This window comes from Lissotriton helveticus, chromosome 7 (genome assembly GCF_964261635.1).
Source record: "Lissotriton helveticus chromosome 7, aLisHel1.1, whole genome shotgun sequence".
In the NCBI taxonomy this organism is placed as follows: domain Eukaryota; kingdom Metazoa; phylum Chordata; class Amphibia; order Caudata; family Salamandridae; genus Lissotriton; species Lissotriton helveticus.
The window spans coordinates 313,952,990-313,971,572 of NC_136068.1; the positions used below are offsets into that span (position 1 = coordinate 313,952,990).

Here is an 18,583-nt window from a genome sequence, read left to right on the forward strand (position 1 = left end):
GTCTGAGCATACCCTGCCAACTTATGGCGAACAAAGAAAAACCAAAGGAAATGATGGACGGAGCGTTGACAATACAAGCACTCACAATTATGCCTAAGGCGCAGGAACTGCCCAAACGGAAGGTTGTCCCTAAGAGCCTTTGGATGATGGCTCCCATACGGTAATAAACTGTTACGATCAGTTGGTTTTTTGTTGACCGTGGTGTGCAATCTACCCTCCGTCAGTGTTAACTCTAAGTCCAGAAATGGAATACGAGTGTCAGAGATGGTGTTTGTGAAGCGGATTGAGAGTGTTCACCCACCTACATAGCTCATTATCATGTCGGTACATCCCCCTTCCAGAATACCAAGATGTCGTTTATTTACCTTCGCCATAGAAGTATGTTCTGGGAGAATGGGTTAGAGATGCTGAAAATGCACCTTGCCTCAAAGGCTGCCATGTACAGGCAGTCCAGGCAGGGTGCGAAGGTGCTCCCCATTGATGAGCCCTGTGTTTGGTGATAAAATTTCCTTCTGAATTGAAAGAAATTTTGGGTCAGTGCTAAAGAGGCCCACTCCATGATGAAGCTCAACGGTGTGGGAGAGACCCAATCAAATGACCGCTGTGCTGTTTCCACAACCTCAAGTGTAGTCCCCTGTGGAATGTTTGTATATAGGGACTCCACATCGAGTGTCACTAGTAGTTGGATCTCCTGGTCAGTGTCAATTGTATTGATAAGTCTCAGGACGTCCCTGGTGTCCTGCAAGAATGATGGGGTCTTCTGGACCACTTGTTGGAGGAAGTGGTCGCAGAACCTGGAGAGGGGTTCAAGTAAAGAATCAATCCCGGAGACAGTTGGCCATGCAGGTGGTGAAGTAGTGGACCTTAGGGTCTTTCTTGACCAGGTAGTCTGCATCTTTCTTACTGATCCATCCCTCAGTGTCAGCACTATCCACATGGAGGTGATATGAGAGGTTATAACCCCGTCAAGTCTTGATCAATGGGGGTATAATACTGGCGATTGTATAGTTGCAACAAGCACTCCCTATCATAATTGTCAGTGGATAAGATCACGATGGACCCGCCTTTGTCTGCTGGTTTGATTGTGATAGAGGTGTCATTAGCAAGGGAGTTAACTGCTGTTGTTTCAACATAGGAGAGATTGTATAAAGTTAGTTTCTTATTCCCCTTGGTTGCCTCCTTCAGGACCGCCTGCTCAAAAGTGAGGATCTCGTGGGGGATTTGGCCGGCATGAGGAGTGAATTTATAAGGGTTATGTAAACCTGAGTCATCCCGTGACTGTTGCCGTTTGCCCTGGAAGAATGCTCCTAAGCATATCTTCCTAAAGAACTGGAGTAACTCACATGACTCATGGAAGTCGTCCTGTTTGGGGGTAGGGACAAACCCAAGTCCTTTTTCCAGGACTTCAGTCTCCGTCGTTGTCAGAAGCCTGCGGGATGGGTTCAATTTTAGTTTAGTTTGCCTGTCTGGCCCCGGGACTGTACCTGTTGTTGAGGTGGGGCCTGCCACTGTAACCCTCTTGTTGCCTCTTCTTCACCTCTTCCTCTGCCCTAACCGCTGTCTAAAAAAGGAGGGGGAATCAGAGGTTGTGGGTAGAATTGTTGTGGTCCATGTGGGAACATGGGGTATTGCCAATCGTGGGGGCCTGGAGGGCATTGGAACTGTGAACCCCGTAACTGAGGAACGGGGTCTGAGGTTTTCTTCTATTCCTGCCACTCCCCCAGTTGTCAGTACTGGAGTTGCTGTTAGATGAGCCCCGTCTACGAGAAAGCTGACTCTCCTCTGATGAAATGTCTGCCCCTGGTGAGGCGTAATCGTCCTTGAAGTAAGGGCACACTTTCTCTTTCTCAATTTATTTTATGTCCTTTTGCAATTTGGGGATTTTCTGTTTCATTAGAAACTTCTTGTGATCGGTTAGGTCATTGTTGATCCCAGCCAGTTTATTTTTGTATGCCGTGATCTGGATACTGGTCATTAATACTCCCTCAGCGATTTGGATCCTCACTAGTAGGGCATCCACCAGCCTTTGGTGGTGTTGATTATCAGAATCATCCAGTCCCTGGTGCATTTTCAGGCTACCAGGGACCATTTTTTTAAAAAAGTTGCATCCTTTAGAAACAGCCTGGGGAAGTTACTCACTAGTAGTCCATTTGGGGCAATGTTTGCTCTCAAATAGTCATGATGGCACCATGAAGAGTGATCTTGACCCACTCTTTTTTCATAACTGTGAGTGAAAGCCAGTCGCCTCCCTGGGTACCCGAGGCACCACAGTCTGTTCCTAATAAAGATGGTGTCAGAAGGATTTCTGCCACCATGTCATCTCCAAAGTTCTAGCCTTGGTTGTTTTCCATCGTGAGGAGGGTCTCTCAAGGGCAAAGGGGTTCAGAGAGGAGGGAAAGTCGGAAGATTTCTCCTATGGGGGAAAGGGAATCCCACAGTTGTTCACCGTGCTCAAGTACTCAATACAAATGAGGGAGAAGGGAGGCATATAGGGCCAGCATACAGGCCCCAATAAATACAATGTAGCACCGAAGGAGTATGCAGTTCCCGTAGGGTGGGGAAAGAAGAGAAGGAGGCTAGGTTGGTCAACACCCTTACTCAGTAGTGGAGTGTGGGTGTCTCCCAATTTGGAAAGTGGGGCCCTCACACACCCATTTGGGTGTCATGCTTCATCATAGGGCTTGCTACTCATCAGGCTGGCACTGCACTGCCTGATGGGCACCCTATGAGGGGCTCTTTGTCAGAGATCTTTTTCCCAAGCCGTATAGGTGAGATGCGTGTGAGGGGCCTAGTGGTGTAGATGTGAGGTGATGTGAGGAGGAATAAAATGTGGTGAGGGGGAGGGGGAAGAACAACGGGGACCACTTACTTACAGTTTTCCTGGAAAACAAGTGCCGGGAACCTACCCCTCGATATGCCTCATTGAGAAGAAGCGAGGTGTGTGAAGCCAGTGGGTCTAAGTAGCAGGGAAACTACCCGGAAGTGGAAGGACGAGGGGTATGCTGCAGCCATCTTTGAAGGCGGTTGAAGCTACAAGCTCACGGTTAAAACGGTTTTGGCCATCTTAGAATGTGGAATGCATGTGGCATCCACAGGCCAATAAATAAATGGCAACCATCTTTGAAGGCCTTCCACTTCTGGACCATTTCCCTGCTACTTAAAACCACTAGCTTCACACACCTCGCTTCCTCCCAACAAGGCAGAGCGAGGGGTAGGTTCTCGCACCTGTTTTCCAGGAAAACTGTAAGTAAGTGGCCCCCGCTGTTCTTGCCCCTCCCCCTCTATAATCGGCGGTATCCCTATTCTGGTTTTAAATGAGTCAAGTGGGCTTGCAGATTAAAATTCATTTTGGAGCACCACCTCACCTCATTTTATTTCTCCTCACATCACCTCACATCTACACCACTAGGCCCCTCACATGCACCTCACCTATACAGCTTAGGAAAAAGATCTCAGACAAAGAGCCCTTCATAGGGTGCCCTTCAGGCATTGCAGCGCCAGCCTGATGAGGAGCAAGCCCTATGATGAAGCATGACACCAAATGGGTGTGTGAGGACCCCACTTTTACTGTATGGAAGCCATCATCCAAAGGCTCTTAGGGACAACCTTCCGTTTGGGCAGTTCCTTCACTTTTGGTGTAATTTCAGCACCACCCGGGATTATGACGATGTGGCATCACAACTCACACACAACCTAATACAAAGGGATTACCCGGTACATAGCATTAACACTGCCTGGAAGAGGGCCAGGAACAATAACAGGGAGGCTTACCTGAGAAAATTCCCAAAACTGAGGAGGACAAACTGACCTGTGTGACGACATTGACCACACATTCAAACAGGATTAAACAAATCATTAGAAATAACTGGGGTATCCTACAGGCAGGGAACCTGCCAATGGCCCCTCCCAGGTTTGCGTTCAAATGTACCAGCAGCTTGAAGGACCTTTTGGTCCACACACATCCCTTCCACAATAACCAACCAACTTTATGGGGTCTACCTCCAGTCACAGGTCACTCAGCGTGTGGCTCGTGTTCTGTGTGCCCTTTTACTGAGAGAACCAAAGAACTACTGCTATCTCCCAATTTTAGAAGGGTCCAAAGGTCTCACACTAATCGCAACACCAACAATTGTATTTACACCATTACCGGCCCTTTTAAACAGAGGTACATTGGCATGACAACCAGGGCAGTGAAGGTCAGGAATATGTAGCACCGAAGCAAGATATGCTGCAGCAGACTAACTACCAAACTCTGTAAATATTTCACAGAGAAGGGACACGCACCTGATAGCTTAAGGTGGACAGTGAGTGAGGCCCACCCCAATCTTAGCAAACAGGGTCTCTTCAGGAGAGAGCAGTGCTGGATTTTCAGACTATCCTGCGACAGAGATGGGCTCATTAAGGATACTCCGTGGGGGGAGGTAAATAATTAGAGCCTCCTCCCCCCACAATCTGCCCTCTTGATTCCCACTTCATGCAGTTGATGTCACTGACTGCGGACACAAGCCATCACGAGAGGGGACTTAGTATCCCTTGAACATGATCTACTTTGCCACAATACCCAAGCGTGGCTTCATACAGTCCCTGTCGCTGTGGCCATGTGGACTCCCTCCTTCGACTCTTAATAACTATCATGACATCCCATCGGGATTTATCACATGTAGAGGTGTTAGTGCTTGCATCCCAATGCCGCGACTTCACCCACTTGAAATCACTCCACTGCATGACCTGTGTGTCTCACTCTGATTGTCTGACTTAGACCTGCAGACCGATAATGTCGGTCCATTGGGTACTTCCCTCACTCCTTTTTACATTGCCAATGGCGTTGGCCTCAAGATGTCCGACGAGGGTGGGCACACTTTAGCGCATACACGCGCACACGTGACCCACCCAATACAGTACCCACCTTTTGGGTGCTATGCGCATTCCACGTTATAAAAGGCCGCCATACCTTTAATCAATAGCTTGCAGCTTCAACCCCCTTCAAAGATGGCCGCCGCATGTCCCATGACCTTCCACTTCCAGGTCGTTTCCCTGCTACTTAAACCCACTGAGTTTCACACACCTCGCTTCCTCCCAACGAGGCAGAGCGAGTGGTGGGTGTCCCAGGCACCTGTTTTCCAGGAAAACTGTAAGTAAGCAGTCCCCGCTGTTCTTCCCCCACACCCCTCTTCCTCTCCCGACTCCCCCCCCTCTTTTGGCACCAGAGACATATGCCACTTTGACAATATGCTCATCCTTGGGCAGACTTCCATCTCTACTTATACCCATTGTGTTCTTATCTTCCTCCTTTCTCTCTCAAAACCTGCATGACGTTAACTTTTGTAATGACCGTTGCTCTGCCTAACTATTGATGAGGCCTGACTTGAAACCGAATTGGGCGAGTTCCATCGTTTCATTTCCTACGGTAGTTGGTTACCACCAATGACACCAGTATGTTTTGTAATGTCACTTGTGCCACAAGTCTGCTTATTATGTTTGTCTGGCCATGCACCTCTTGAGCTGCAATAACCACTTGTGCATGTGTTTCTGCCATGTTTTTAATTTCATTCTGGAGGCATTATTACTGTATGTGCCTACCTTATTCATGTACCGATGTTTTTCTCTCTCTGTTTTGAATCTCATTAGATTGGTCCCATGATTCGTATTATTAAGGTACATCATTGAAAGGTCATCAGAGTGATTGGTTCAAATTACCATAACCAACCACCCATGTAGATAGTGTATCAAGATAGGTCCTGAAGAATTGCCAAGTGTTTTACACACATAGGGCAAGAAGCATGTTTACCATGACTACAGACATATCGACTCCTCCGACCATTGTAATCGGCGGTATCCCTATTCTGGTTTCAATTGAGACAAGTGGGCTCGCAGATTACAATTAATTTTGGAGCACCACCTTGCCTCATTTATGTTTCTCCTCACATCACCTCACATCTACACCACTAGACCCCTCACACGCACCTCACCTATACGGCTTTGGAAAAAGATCTCCCACAAAGAGCCTCTCAGATGGTGTCCGTCAGGCATTGCAGCGCCGGCCTGATGAGGAGTAAGCCCTATGATGAAGCATGACACCCAAATGGGTGAGTGAGTGCCCCACTTACCAAATTGGGAGCCACACGCAGTCCACTATTGAGTAAGGGTGTTGACCAACCTAGCCTCCTTCTCTTCTTTCCCCCCCTACAGGAAGTGCATACTCCTTCGGTGCTACATTGTATTTATTGGGGCCTGTATTATGGACCTATATGCGCCCCTTCTCCCTCATTTAGTGTTGATACCTCAGAAGCATCCAGCCATCAAGGTTTCTGGACTTCCAGGAGGAGCACTATAGAGTGGAATGACAGGATGATTTTAGGAAGACCTGAGGACAGTGTTGCTTAATGGTGTTGAGTAATAAGGCTTAAGGCAATGTCATTGCCAAGGGCTAGTTAAAGATGACAGTCCTGAATGTATGGTGTGCTCCATGGGGCACAAGTATCTTGTAGAGTAAGTCCTTTAAGAAAGTCACAGGGGCTTTGACACTGATTCCAAAGTATAGTGGGTCGTTTTACTCATGTAAGTGGAAGCTTAATGTTTCAAATAATCTTTCAAGTTACCCATATCTATAATTCAGTTAACAAGAGAAGTGAAATACTGGTAAATGCTGAAGCGGGGTGTTAGAAACAAACAGAAAAGTTATATGAGAGAGTCAAAATAAGAAAGAGAATGTGTGCTCAAGTGAGAGAAAAACACTGTATCCACTAATTGTTCATACATTTTGATCTGTGGAAGTGATTTATTGAGCCTCTTAAACCTCTTGGTTCAGTTCATTGCCTGTGGATTAAGTCACCATGGGAAAAGCCAAATAAGCTTTCCCAAGACACCAATTGCAGGACATGCTGGCAAAGGATCTTGATGCCTTGATAATGCTAGCTTTAAAAGTATGTCATTATATAGCCAAAGGAAAAGGGAAAAGACAAAATACAGCCGCATTCTGTCCAATAACAACTGAGCACACAGGTCCTTATGAGCCAAAACCCATCCATAGTATCATGAAGACACTAATGGAAGAAATACAAGAAAAAAACGAAGGTAGAACAATTAGTGCTTGTTTTCGAAACAAGGACGCTACATAAATGCGTGCACCCGAAAACTTTAAAAAGGCAGCTTGACAATCACCAAAGTCTTGCTCAATATCCTGCAGTTAGGAGCTGCCTCTGTTACCATAGATGTATCCTTGTTCATAGATGTATCTGTGTTCATTTCTATACAGGAGTGGCATCATCTATTGATCATGGTTGATTCAAGCGCAGTTGGGAACTTTTGTGAATGGGCTTTTTCCCCCAACCATCTCGTACCTGTAGAAAAAAGATCATCTAAAAGTAGTTGGCACCAAGATGTCATCAGGCCCCATTACTCACCAGATACTAAAAGAAAGTTAGTATGTACAGGAGGCCATTATGAAGAGAGTACATTTGGATTCAGGCTTTTAACAGATTGGAATCTCGTGAGCATGCCATATTTGACAGCATGATTTGACAATAGGATATCAATAAGAACTGTCATATTTCTGTCTGCATTCTAAAAACCTGCTGTGCACAGTGCAATGAAAGCCACTTTGTTGTAACACTACCTGTCCTGCAGATGGAGGCCTGCTCATTGGGGCAGGAGCTCAAACACTAAATATCAAGACAATTTAGAGAGCAGAAGGCAGACACAATCTGTCTTATAAGATGGTAGAAACTGGCACTAGTATATCTTGTAGCTGCAAAGTCATGCCTAGATAAGAAGGCCACAAGTTTCCAAAGCCTCTCAAAGTCCCCTCCTTCATCCCTGATATTCTTTGTTCCTAAGAAACGAGCTGAGCTAGGTACTTGTATAGACCGTAAGACTAGTAGTCAGATTATAATCAAGAATCACCAACAGTTCACTTAATTTAATAATTGCATCAGCAATCCCTCATTTGCAAACCATTGGATGGCCTTGCTTGCCTTAACAATTTTGCCATATATATAGCACCGTAATGCGCACGATCTGCAACCTGCCTAATGTGAACTCTAACACCCCCTGATCTGTGGTCTCTGATATTCTGAGGACATTGATACCCACTTCCATATTTTTTTGTATTCCAAATACCACTGCATTTAAGGCCCTTCCTCTCTGTGCATGACTTTCTCCCTTTCAGCACTTCTTTTTATTGCTGAATACATGTATCAATTTTGGATGATTGGCTGGAGATTCTTAGTTTAACTCGTGTTAAGTTGGTCTTCCTCCCCTATAATGCTGTATCTGCTCACAGTGTCATTGGAGAACTCAGTACTGATCACCAGCACACATTACCTATTTCATTTTCTGCAACTTGCTTTCCATTTTACTCTATTCTTTTAGGTGTATCCTAGAGTGCCTATGACGTTGACTTCATCCATAGTGAATTCCTTAAAAAGCTGCATGTGTGTGTGAGTCTGCACTGCCTTACGTTTCTGTCATAAGTATGTTGGGGTTAGCTGTTGCCACATCAAATGTATTTAACTGTAAAACATGGATGAAACCTTCATGTGATCATCAAATTCTTTATCAGGCTATATACATTTCATATTATATTCTTTGTTACCTAAAGTAGAGGGATGCAGCACAGAGATGTTTCAGTTTGACTTTATGGGGACTACCCCTTTTATGGGGATTAGTCTCACTTAGCTTCTTAACTCCCAAAAATTTCTACCAACACCTAAAAAGCCATGGTGGAGGTAGTTAATGTGTCTGACTCAGAATCTAACTCTTTTTCATTTAAGATCTCTTGAATGTGCTCTGCTTTGCATTTAATGTAATTGTTGTGTACCTGCTTCACTTCATATATTCCTCCTACTACTACTGTGGTTTCGTCTCCAGTCCGAGGTTCTTGACTTTTATCAAACACCGTGAAAACCCTGGGCAATCAGGATGACTGCCTGTCTCCCTCTCTCCCTCCCCTCCCTTCTCCCTGGAAATGCTAGCTTAGAGATAAATTAACATGTGTGTCCTTGCCAGGTCCACTGTACAGATGCACCAGCACTCTCCATCTACCTTCTATAGCATGGCAACATCTCTTCAGTAGTGCAGGATAAAGTCAGAAGCAACCACAGGGACAGAGATGAGAAGCATGAGCAGCTCTCACCTGGCAGTGTTTAGAGGACCTGTCCCCCATAATTTCCTAGCCACGCCAGTCTAACATAGGGACTCTGCTACTATGTTTTTGTTGCTGCTTGATTCTTCATTTCCTCCTCGCTGCTTTTTAACTCAGGCTGCTTTCTTGAGGCTCTGGCTACACAGTTTATTGAGCAAAAGGTGGTACGGCATAGAAAATGAGAAGTGGGAAATGTTGCCATCCAAAGATTTTGCCACTTTCTGGTATTTCAAATTAGATTGCAGGGGTGGTTGTATAAGAACTACTTTTGATTACATGTTTGAGTTAGGACTGTCCTGATTGGAGTGTCTTAGAATTATCTTTTTGCTATCTAGTGCACCTTTTTCTACCCACCATCTTGGTTTCACTAGTTTACTTGCGTTTTGACCCACAACCCCCAGTGTGGGTGGTATGTCATAGTTTGTCGCTGACCGTTTAATGAGCATTAACACTTCCCTTGCCCAGTGCATGAAATGTGTGCAAACAAATGAATCACTCTCAAACAAACATCCACAGATTTTTATTTGAAGCCCTCATCTGATTAGCAGGATCCTGGAAATCATAGTTACATGACTCACTGTCAGCACATACTCAGCAAGTGCCATAGTGTGAAGTTCAATTACACTTTGGCCCGTTGCAGCAGGGCATACACAATCATGGCCATATGCAGAGACACAGGTGGAATAGTGGTCATCAATCACTCATGCAGGGCTTGTGGTTCACTGACACAGAAGAGGTATTGTTAGAGATCTTTTTCCCCATCAAACCTCTCCCCCCCCCCCCGCCCCCCAGTGGTAAATACTCAAAAGTGTCCTAGAAACGGCTCGAGGGTGGCAGGACTGAGGTGGTAAATGAACATGTGAGCTGCTGTGAGGTCCACTCACCATAACCCCACTAAAGGGCCACCTGAGAATTGGCTTTCCAGAAGTCTCTAGTTCATAAATGGTTAGCATACTCACTTGCACTTAACCTGGGTGAATGTTGGGAGCAAGGCCCTCCATTGATAGAGAAGTAAAGTCCTACCTTGGTGCCCTGAGTACCCCACTGAGGTTGGTAGGCCTAGCAGTACTGAACCTCTGTGCAGTAACCACATACTGATTAGGCCATGAGAAGACTGGCTGCAGGCCCATTGGTGGCTGTGCCCTGGGCCAATGCCAGTGCATCCAACGTTTTGGTCACCCAATGCCCCTATCCACCCTCCAGGAAAAGGCTGTCACTGTTGGGATACTTCTACAGGGGCACGCTAGCCCTGAAACCTGTACAGAGGCATCAGGGACACGCTGTCTATACCAATGGTAGTAGCAGCTTTCTCATAATGTAATGTCTCTGTCTCCAAATGAGGGATGTCAGAAATGGAACTTATAGGAACTTTCAGATCTTTGATACTCTCTTGTGGCAACAATTCCTCTGCAGGTGCAGACCAATCACCTCACTGCAGGTATTGACTCTCACTACAGACTCTGGCCATATAGAATAGGTTATCTATTCCTTCCTTCCACTCAAAAGTGTCAGGGCCCGCCCGCTCTGCACTTGTGGCGGAACCACCATACTGCAGTTTGCCCATTGTGGGGCCCGAGGCAGGAGTTTGCGCCCCCCGCTACAAGTGAGGGGGCCTTTTATGAATCGGCCACCAAGTGTCCAAAAGTGCAACACGCTGTAGCACGTATTCTGTGCATTCAACATTCATACTGTAAGGAAGAAAGCCCTGCAGCAGCATAGTATGTGGATTTCCTAGGCTCCTCAGCAGGTGTATTTCAGAATATAATTTACAGGAATATGGTCTTCCATAAATATAATGTCCTAAATACCATTTACAAAAATGTTGTGGCATTGGGTGTAGATTTTCCATCAGTAACTCAGATGCAATGTTTTTTGCAGTCAATATTTTGGACGGATATTTAGGTCGGCACTTTTTAGCTACTCTAGTATGTATCCAGCTCATTTCACGGTTTTAGAGCTTGCCATCCGACTTTCTGGACTCCTAACTGGCAGGAGTGGAGTCCCCAAGCTTTCTTCACAGAGGTTCTCTCATTGCCATTACAGCCTCCTTGGTTCTATTGCTCTTTGTTTGGAAGCTAATGTTCAGAGTCAACATTTACCTCGGTATATTTTGCTCTTCCTCCCTGAGGGTGTTTAGGTTACAGAGAGGAAGACTTTAGCTGGACCAACTACCTACGAATTATGAAGGCTCAGATGGCCCCAAAACACCTGTTTATAACACCAAATAATGTGAGTATCAAAACCACAGCCTACTGTTGCCTTGTTAGAGTTTGAAAAGATTGATTAGATCCGGTGTGCATATGGCTAATGACGAAAGAAGGTGTCAAAATAAAATCTGCAGATAATGTTAAATTGTTAAATTGCAAATTCGGAGGGAAACATTGGCATACGTCCATCTGTTCTATGCGTCTGAAAGTACAATTGTCTGCCTTGCTCCATGAAAGGAGGTTTAGTAGCTCCAGAAGTCATACGCGGACTTTTATAACATTAGGAAGACATTTCACATATTTAGGGCCATGTTCAGTTTATATTTACAGACCTGAGATACCTGAGATTATGCATCACTTTACGATCGCACAGACGCAGAGCCATATTTCATGTAATATGTCAATGCATGCATCGTTATTTTACTGTATTCACTCAAGGGGTCATATTCCACTTTACAATCATGCTCTAGACTAGAGTTTATCTTTAACAGCACTTGAGTGATTTTTCACCTTTCATTCCCACACAACCTGGCCATATTGTACTAATCTGACAAATTGTGTCAAATTCCCTTTTGTATTCACACATCTGTGGAGCTTCACTTTTAATATGGGGAAAAGTGATGCACCGTCTATTGTTCAATCCTTGTCTGTTTTATTGTTGATTGCTCCCTCATCAGTTGAAATTCCGACAACTGCACAATCCCCTGTTTTTGGCTGTTTGGAGGCATCGACTTTGTCATCAGCTCTAATTGAATCTGCAATGCCAACTGCTCTCCTTTACTGGTGTCCCAAGTTAAAGTACACTGAAACCAACAGACTTATTATCACAGACGTCTGCTTTACTTCTGAGGATAATGCCTGTGTGAAGGCTGAAGAAATTTAAAAAAGCTTATAAGCCATTTTCAGATCAGAGAATGACCAATCTATCTAATCTTGTAGCTACCACTCTGCAACAATTGGAACTATAGTTTGTGTCACAGGAGAACGTTATTAGCTACCAACGTGAGGCACATTGTTACACAAAGGCACTCACTGTATCTTCATTCAGCACCTCCTCCACCCTTTTTACTTGACATCAGGTATGGTATGACTTTATATCCTACTATGATTCAGATCCCTCTGCATCTTTTAATGCTGCATGATTCAGACACTGGCCTAGGGTCTTCCCCCTCAAGAGCCCCCTTAACAATCACATTAGCCAACAGTGGTTCCACAATCAATCCATCCTTAGCCAACTGATGCAACAGCTTTGACTCTACCACAACCATCACCCTCAACAAGGTTGCAGCTCTAAAGCCTTAATGATAATGACAATGTTGCTGCTGAAGGAGCGAGTGCCATTATGATGATGATTAAGCTGGTGATCAGCCTGATATCGCTGTATATACAAGAGCACCAGCATCGGATGCTCATGTGGTGCCAGAAGGCAGTAGCCCAAGAATTTCTCCTCCCTATGGCATTTCACTCTTTCATTGACTGGTTGAACGAGCATCTAAGCAAATCAGTCACCAGTCTTCTGTACTGAGAAATCCTTAATATTTCATTTTAAGACATCAATTAGGAAGGTCCAAACTGTTTATAATCTGATTTGTTTCTAAGAGGATTACATCCGCAACTTGAAGATCCCAAAGTTGGCTACCATAAATGTTTGCAAACTGGAAAAGACCCTGACATTTCACTTGCATGCTTCTTCAATCAGATGAAGACCTGATCAGTTATTTCTGTGGTCCAGCATCATTCCAGGAATCCATCAACAACACGTGCAATGCCTACAGACAAATGGGACAATAAGTGGGAGATGGTGAAACTCACTTGCAGCCACGAGCACAAGGAAATCATGTCTTCTGCCATCATTGCTAGGTATGATATACAGTTGTCGATATACAGTTGTTGAACACCAGTGATCACCTTTGGGAAAATTTACCAGTAGACAACATAATATAGGCTAAAGCTATCCTGAAGAAGGATGAGCGGTATTGCCTCAGCCTCAATTGATGCTTCAGTGAATTCTCCTTTGTTTGTCAGATTTCACCAGTTAGGGAGTTCTGCTGCTTTACAGAGGTATTGCTGGGTAACAGAGTGCTGCTTTTAGGTCGGAGGTTCTGGTGAAAGTGTGGAACATGCATTCTTACAAAGAGTATGCCTTTGGGGCACATATTGAACATATACTTCAAGCAATTAGGGGAGACACTGACACAGCTAGGTTACAGGTAGGTCTTTTGGTGCAGTGCAGAATTGCCAATTATTTTTTTAGGATATAAATGATGCAAAACAAAGCATGTTGGCTTTTCTCGCCGGAATGACAGCTTAGTGCCTTTCTGCAGTCTGGACAGGGTTCAGGTTGATGGAGACTGGTAACACCAGGACACACTCACTCTGCAGATGATAAGGGCACTTTAATAGCGACAGAATAATGACAAGATCTTTATGAGCAAAGATGTGTCTCCATTCACTCTCTAGCAGTTTCTCATGAAAAGCATGGCCCTAAAGGGTAGGAGGGCACATCTGCAAAACTTGCAGATCCAGGGCTTGGTTCCACAGTGGAGAGCAACCAAGTTAGCGTACAGAACACCCAAGTGATGGTCTGCATGGGCAAAATGAACATCACATATTGTACTGTGAAGTGAGTCAGAATAAGATCTTTTCCTGTTGTCATTAGAAGCTCAGCATCTGTGGAGCATGTACCACAGCCGACAGTACACCTCCAGTCATGAGCGGGACTGGGTGAAAGACAGCTGTCCATAATATTTCAGTGCCGGAGAACCCTGCAGTGAGATCTTTTTGCAACCAATCAAAACACCACATTTTTCTGGTTCACCAACAGATAGAGATGCTGTTTCCCAAGGGGTGGCCTTTTTAGCGACCTGCGCAGCACTGTAACCCACAGTCTTTGCAGTTGACAATCTGGCTACCCAAGAATGTGGCTGTTTAGACCTCCAAGAACACTAAAAACAAAGCGTCTAGGTCAGGACCTGGACCTTCTATCAATGTCTCCACATCAGTTGCTCCCTTATCTTCGCTCCATGTCGCCAAATCAGAGCTAAAGTAAACTTGAATCAGGGTGCACCTAGCTATCTTTCTCACACATTGAGGAAAGCTCAGCCAATGTATTTGTTCTCATTGAGGATAGTCTTGGATTACATGAGAAGATGCTTTCGAACTTTTCCAAAATCTTGGGAAATGACCATTGTCATATCAGCTTTGATGAAGGTGCTTCTCAGGTTCCTTCGTAGGCTCTATTCAACATCTTGGATGAAAAACAGCCTTCTTGGTTGCTGTCATTTCAGCGAGAAGAGTAATTGTGAAGCAAGCTTTGTTAATAAAGGGACCGTACCTAAATGTTTACAAATACACAGTAGCTCTCAAAACCACCTCAAGATTAATTCTATTTGAATCAGTTGATCCCCTTTCCTACATTATTTCCACAGCCAAATACTGTAGCCAAAAGCAGATTAAAAACCCAATGTCAGAAGTTGGTTAAAGTTCCAGTTAGAAAAATGTAAGGATTTTCGTCAGTCAGCCCAACTTTTTGTAGGTTTTGGTCTAGCTGATAAACACCGGCCTTGATAAAACAAAATTTATTAAGATGGATTGTCATCTGTATCACTGCAGCTCACGTTCAGGTAGGTAGAATGCTAGTAGTTCACTTTACGAAAGGCATGGCTGCTGTCCACTTCACCATAGTACACTTAAAAGACAACTGCCGCGCCTGAAACTTCGAGGATGAAAAACACACCTTGGCTATCCACTCCTGCCTGCCTGCCTTGATGTGAATTTCAGAGTGGAGAAGACAGTACGACAGCTGCTTTGAAATTCATTTGCTTAAGGTTTGGTTCTTTTCTGCCTACCACTGTTGCTTCTAAGATACTGCTTTGTTGGTCTCTTTTAGAGAATCTATGAAAGAACCAATCACTTAACTGTAACTGCAGCTCTCCAATGTTAGTATCTGTCTTTCATCAAATCATATTCAATGTGCCCACACCCCCTTTCATGAGGTCCCCAAGGCTCTGGAATTATTTGGGGCACGATTTTGAGTTTCGTAGACAGGATACTCCCCCACATGACAGGTTACTCCACCATAGATGTAGACCCTAGCTTTTGACAAGCTCTGAAAATCTGTACAGTGAAAGCCTTTTATAGAGAGTTGAACTCAGCATCTTTTAAAAAAACATTGGCTATAATTCAGGTCACATAATGAGGAGGATATTGTATATGGCTTTTTTTGAATGTTAATAGTGTTAAATCTGTAGACTGTGAAGTAAACATTATTGAGGATTCACAGCCTAACAACTGAGAATAACACAGGCCCGTGAACTTGACTAAGCCCAAGGACATCAGCATGTGAGAGGGTTTTCCATCCACAAACTTTTTGGCACTGTGAGCAATTGCGGTTTTTAAAACTGAGCTACCAATAAAATACATCTATTACTTCTGCAAACATGACATTCTTTGGTTTATGGAGCAAGAAGCCAGCAAGTGTAACCTGCATGTACTAACAAATTCGGCAAGCCATAGTGTTTTGTAAATCTATGAAAGATGCCAAGACTTGAAAGTATACTTACAGTTACGCTACTTTACCTGCCTTCAGGTGTGTTACTCTAAGTGAAATATCATCCAAAGATGGGTGTGTCTAAAATAAATAAGATACGAATAATGTAATGTAAAGTAACAAGTGACCATGTGTAAGTCTAATAGTAATTGCAGGTGTGCAAATGCAGCTTCGAGGATCACTTCATGTGTCATGACCTTCTGATGTACTTTCATCTCAGACACTTAAGTCCCACAGAGGCCCATCATATGAATTCTAGCCAAACAGTTATCCCATAGTAACAACGTTTTTGCCACTTATACTACTGCCAAACCCATTATTTAATACATTTTGTCACCAGTAGGATGAAATAAAATAGCAGTAACAAAACGGGCAAATGCCCTTTGACCTTCTTTGTGCACCACCTAGCACTCTTGTTAAAGTTGTGCAGTAATGGTTACAGAGAAAACGTGCCCTATTTGGAGAATGTGCAGTGTTCTTTCCGCATGTCATGATGAAAAGGTTTACGTATGCGGTGGTCCATTGCATTGCACCTGCGGGCCCCATGAGTCCTTTCGGGGCGCCATTCGGATTTCCCCGATGGGTAATCCTTTGGCATTCTTCATCCCTGTATTCCACATAGAATGTCCGCATCATAGTCTAGAAATTTCTCCGTGCCGAGTCCTTCACTGGTTGACCTTCTCTCAGTGCCAATTTTGACCGCACTCTCCACCGATATTCTGTCTAAAACTAAGCCACTCCTACAGAGGTTAAGCAAGGAGGCCCAGTCACCTGTGGAAGAGAAAAAGTAATTGGAGTGAGACAATTCTTACCAGTGCTGCTAGCAAACAACGCATGATATATTTGTCTCGGATTCCAAACAAATTCAAAATGCCCTGATTCATTCTGGCATGATACGGATGATGGTTGTGAGGCAGTCCATTGGCTCCCACACATCTTCTTACATGGCAGACTGCTTGGCCTTACAGCAGGTTAGTGGACTGGGTCCCTCCCCCAAGTAAGAAATAGATTGTCCATCAGGAAAATGTTCCCATGAGGTGGCTCCAGTCTTTGTGTTGCTCAGGAACGCTGCTGACGTCCTTGAATTTCTCCTTCCCTTGGTGGAAAACAAGTCAAACATCTTGACAGAGGATTTGCAGCCCTCAGCCAGCCCATGTCTGCTTTGGCAGGGAACTGTTTGATCTCCAGGTGCAAAGATGTGCCCTGTTTTCTTGTCTATTCAGCTATCTCTGGAAAGGTTGGCCATGCAAGTCTTATCATGTACAAAACAAAATGCGGACTCCTTTCTGGTAACCGCTCTGGACAGAAAGTCACGGAAGCTGGTACTTGAAAAGAAGAAGACCTGTTCTCGTACTCGAGCTACACGGAGTGCGAAGTTTGGGACGAGACCGTCAGACTCAAGAGCTCAAGATTTGGGGACAAAATAGGATCCCTCAGATGCATGGACTGCCTTTTTGACGTCGCGCAAGATACTGAATCTCTTTGTGGGTTGGAAATATCACCACAAATGGAAGGTCCCTATCAAAAAGGACATAGCCTTGAGAAAGTTGTAGGATGATTTCCCTTTGTAAGCAACGAAACACATGTTAGCTGTCTGAAGCAAGACCAAAAGAATAAAGAAAGAAAATAAGAATTGAAATAACTTGTGTATAATTTGTGCTTACATCGTGCACTCAACAAATTGTTGATACACCTATGGCGTATGCTGAGGATTTCTTGCTATATTTTGTTGGCTTTGGCTGCTATTTTGGGTAGGTTGGTGGTTCTCCTCACCTTACAGCACCTTCTTCCAAATAAGTGGTTTTATGTACAAATACATATGTTATTCTTCTGAGTGGCGCCAATATACCTAAGCATTATACCACTGTTCATTAGTAGTTGCAAGAAGACCTTGTCTGGCAGTCTTTTACCCGGCTTTGTCAATGCGGCTTGCTTGTTGTTGATGTATACACATGACTTTAGGATTTGGAGCAGGTGGTGGTCCCAAACTTAACTGACGACCTTAGAGTCTACTTTGCAGAGGTGGTTTGGGCACAAATACGAATCCTCCAGGCAAATAAATAGAGCTGGCCTGGATATGGCTGTTTCTCCATTGAGAGCTATGAATTCATCTGTAGCCCCAGGATCTCTGTGGGCTACATATGTTATCTCTTACCTCTGAACATTTGGCTTCCCCAGGTATGCCCAAGCAGCAGTGATGTACATGCTTTTTGATGGAGCAAGGCTTTTTGGGATAAGGCAGATGCTGCCCTTGAGATGTTCAAAGCAGGAAGGGTGATAGGCCAATCTTTGGGCCTTCAATCCTTAGAGAAAGACTACTGTGAAGGCTTCTGTTTTTGCCAGTGCCTGCCTTCCCAGACCTCAGCACAGGAACCAGCTCCTCAGGCAATACAATGGTAGAGGTAAAGGCAGGGGCACCCAGCCCCAGCAACCCTCCTCCTTCTCCTTCTTCCTTCTCCTCAACTTCTCTCATGCTGCCTGGAAAGCCAGTTTAGTTTTTCCTTGAGATAGTATGTGCAGCCAGTGAGAGTTGGTAGCTATCCTCTTTCTGCCGTTCTGGCAGCCATAACTTCAGACCAATGACTCCTTAATGTTGGAGAATGGGGTACACCCTACCCTTGCAACAGAACCATCCCTTTCCACAGTCCCTTCTGTCAGCAAACCACCTTTGAATACTGCTGCAGG

The 18,583-nt window shown here is 44.6% G+C and overlaps 1 protein-coding gene across 2 annotated transcripts in view; it reads left to right on the forward strand.

Moving 5' to 3' along the window:
- Positions 1-18,583, forward strand: part of L3MBTL1 (L3MBTL histone methyl-lysine binding protein 1) — a 370,013-nt gene that overhangs the window by 181,395 nt on the left and 170,035 nt on the right. The window contains exon 10 of one of the 2 annotated variants that reach the window (XM_078650498.1): positions 11,271-11,371. In XM_078650498.1, coding sequence (XP_078506624.1) covers positions 11,271-11,371 — 101 coding nt within the window. The remainder of the gene's footprint in view (positions 1-11,270; positions 11,372-18,583) is intronic. The other variant, XM_078650499.1, reaches the window with a different exon arrangement.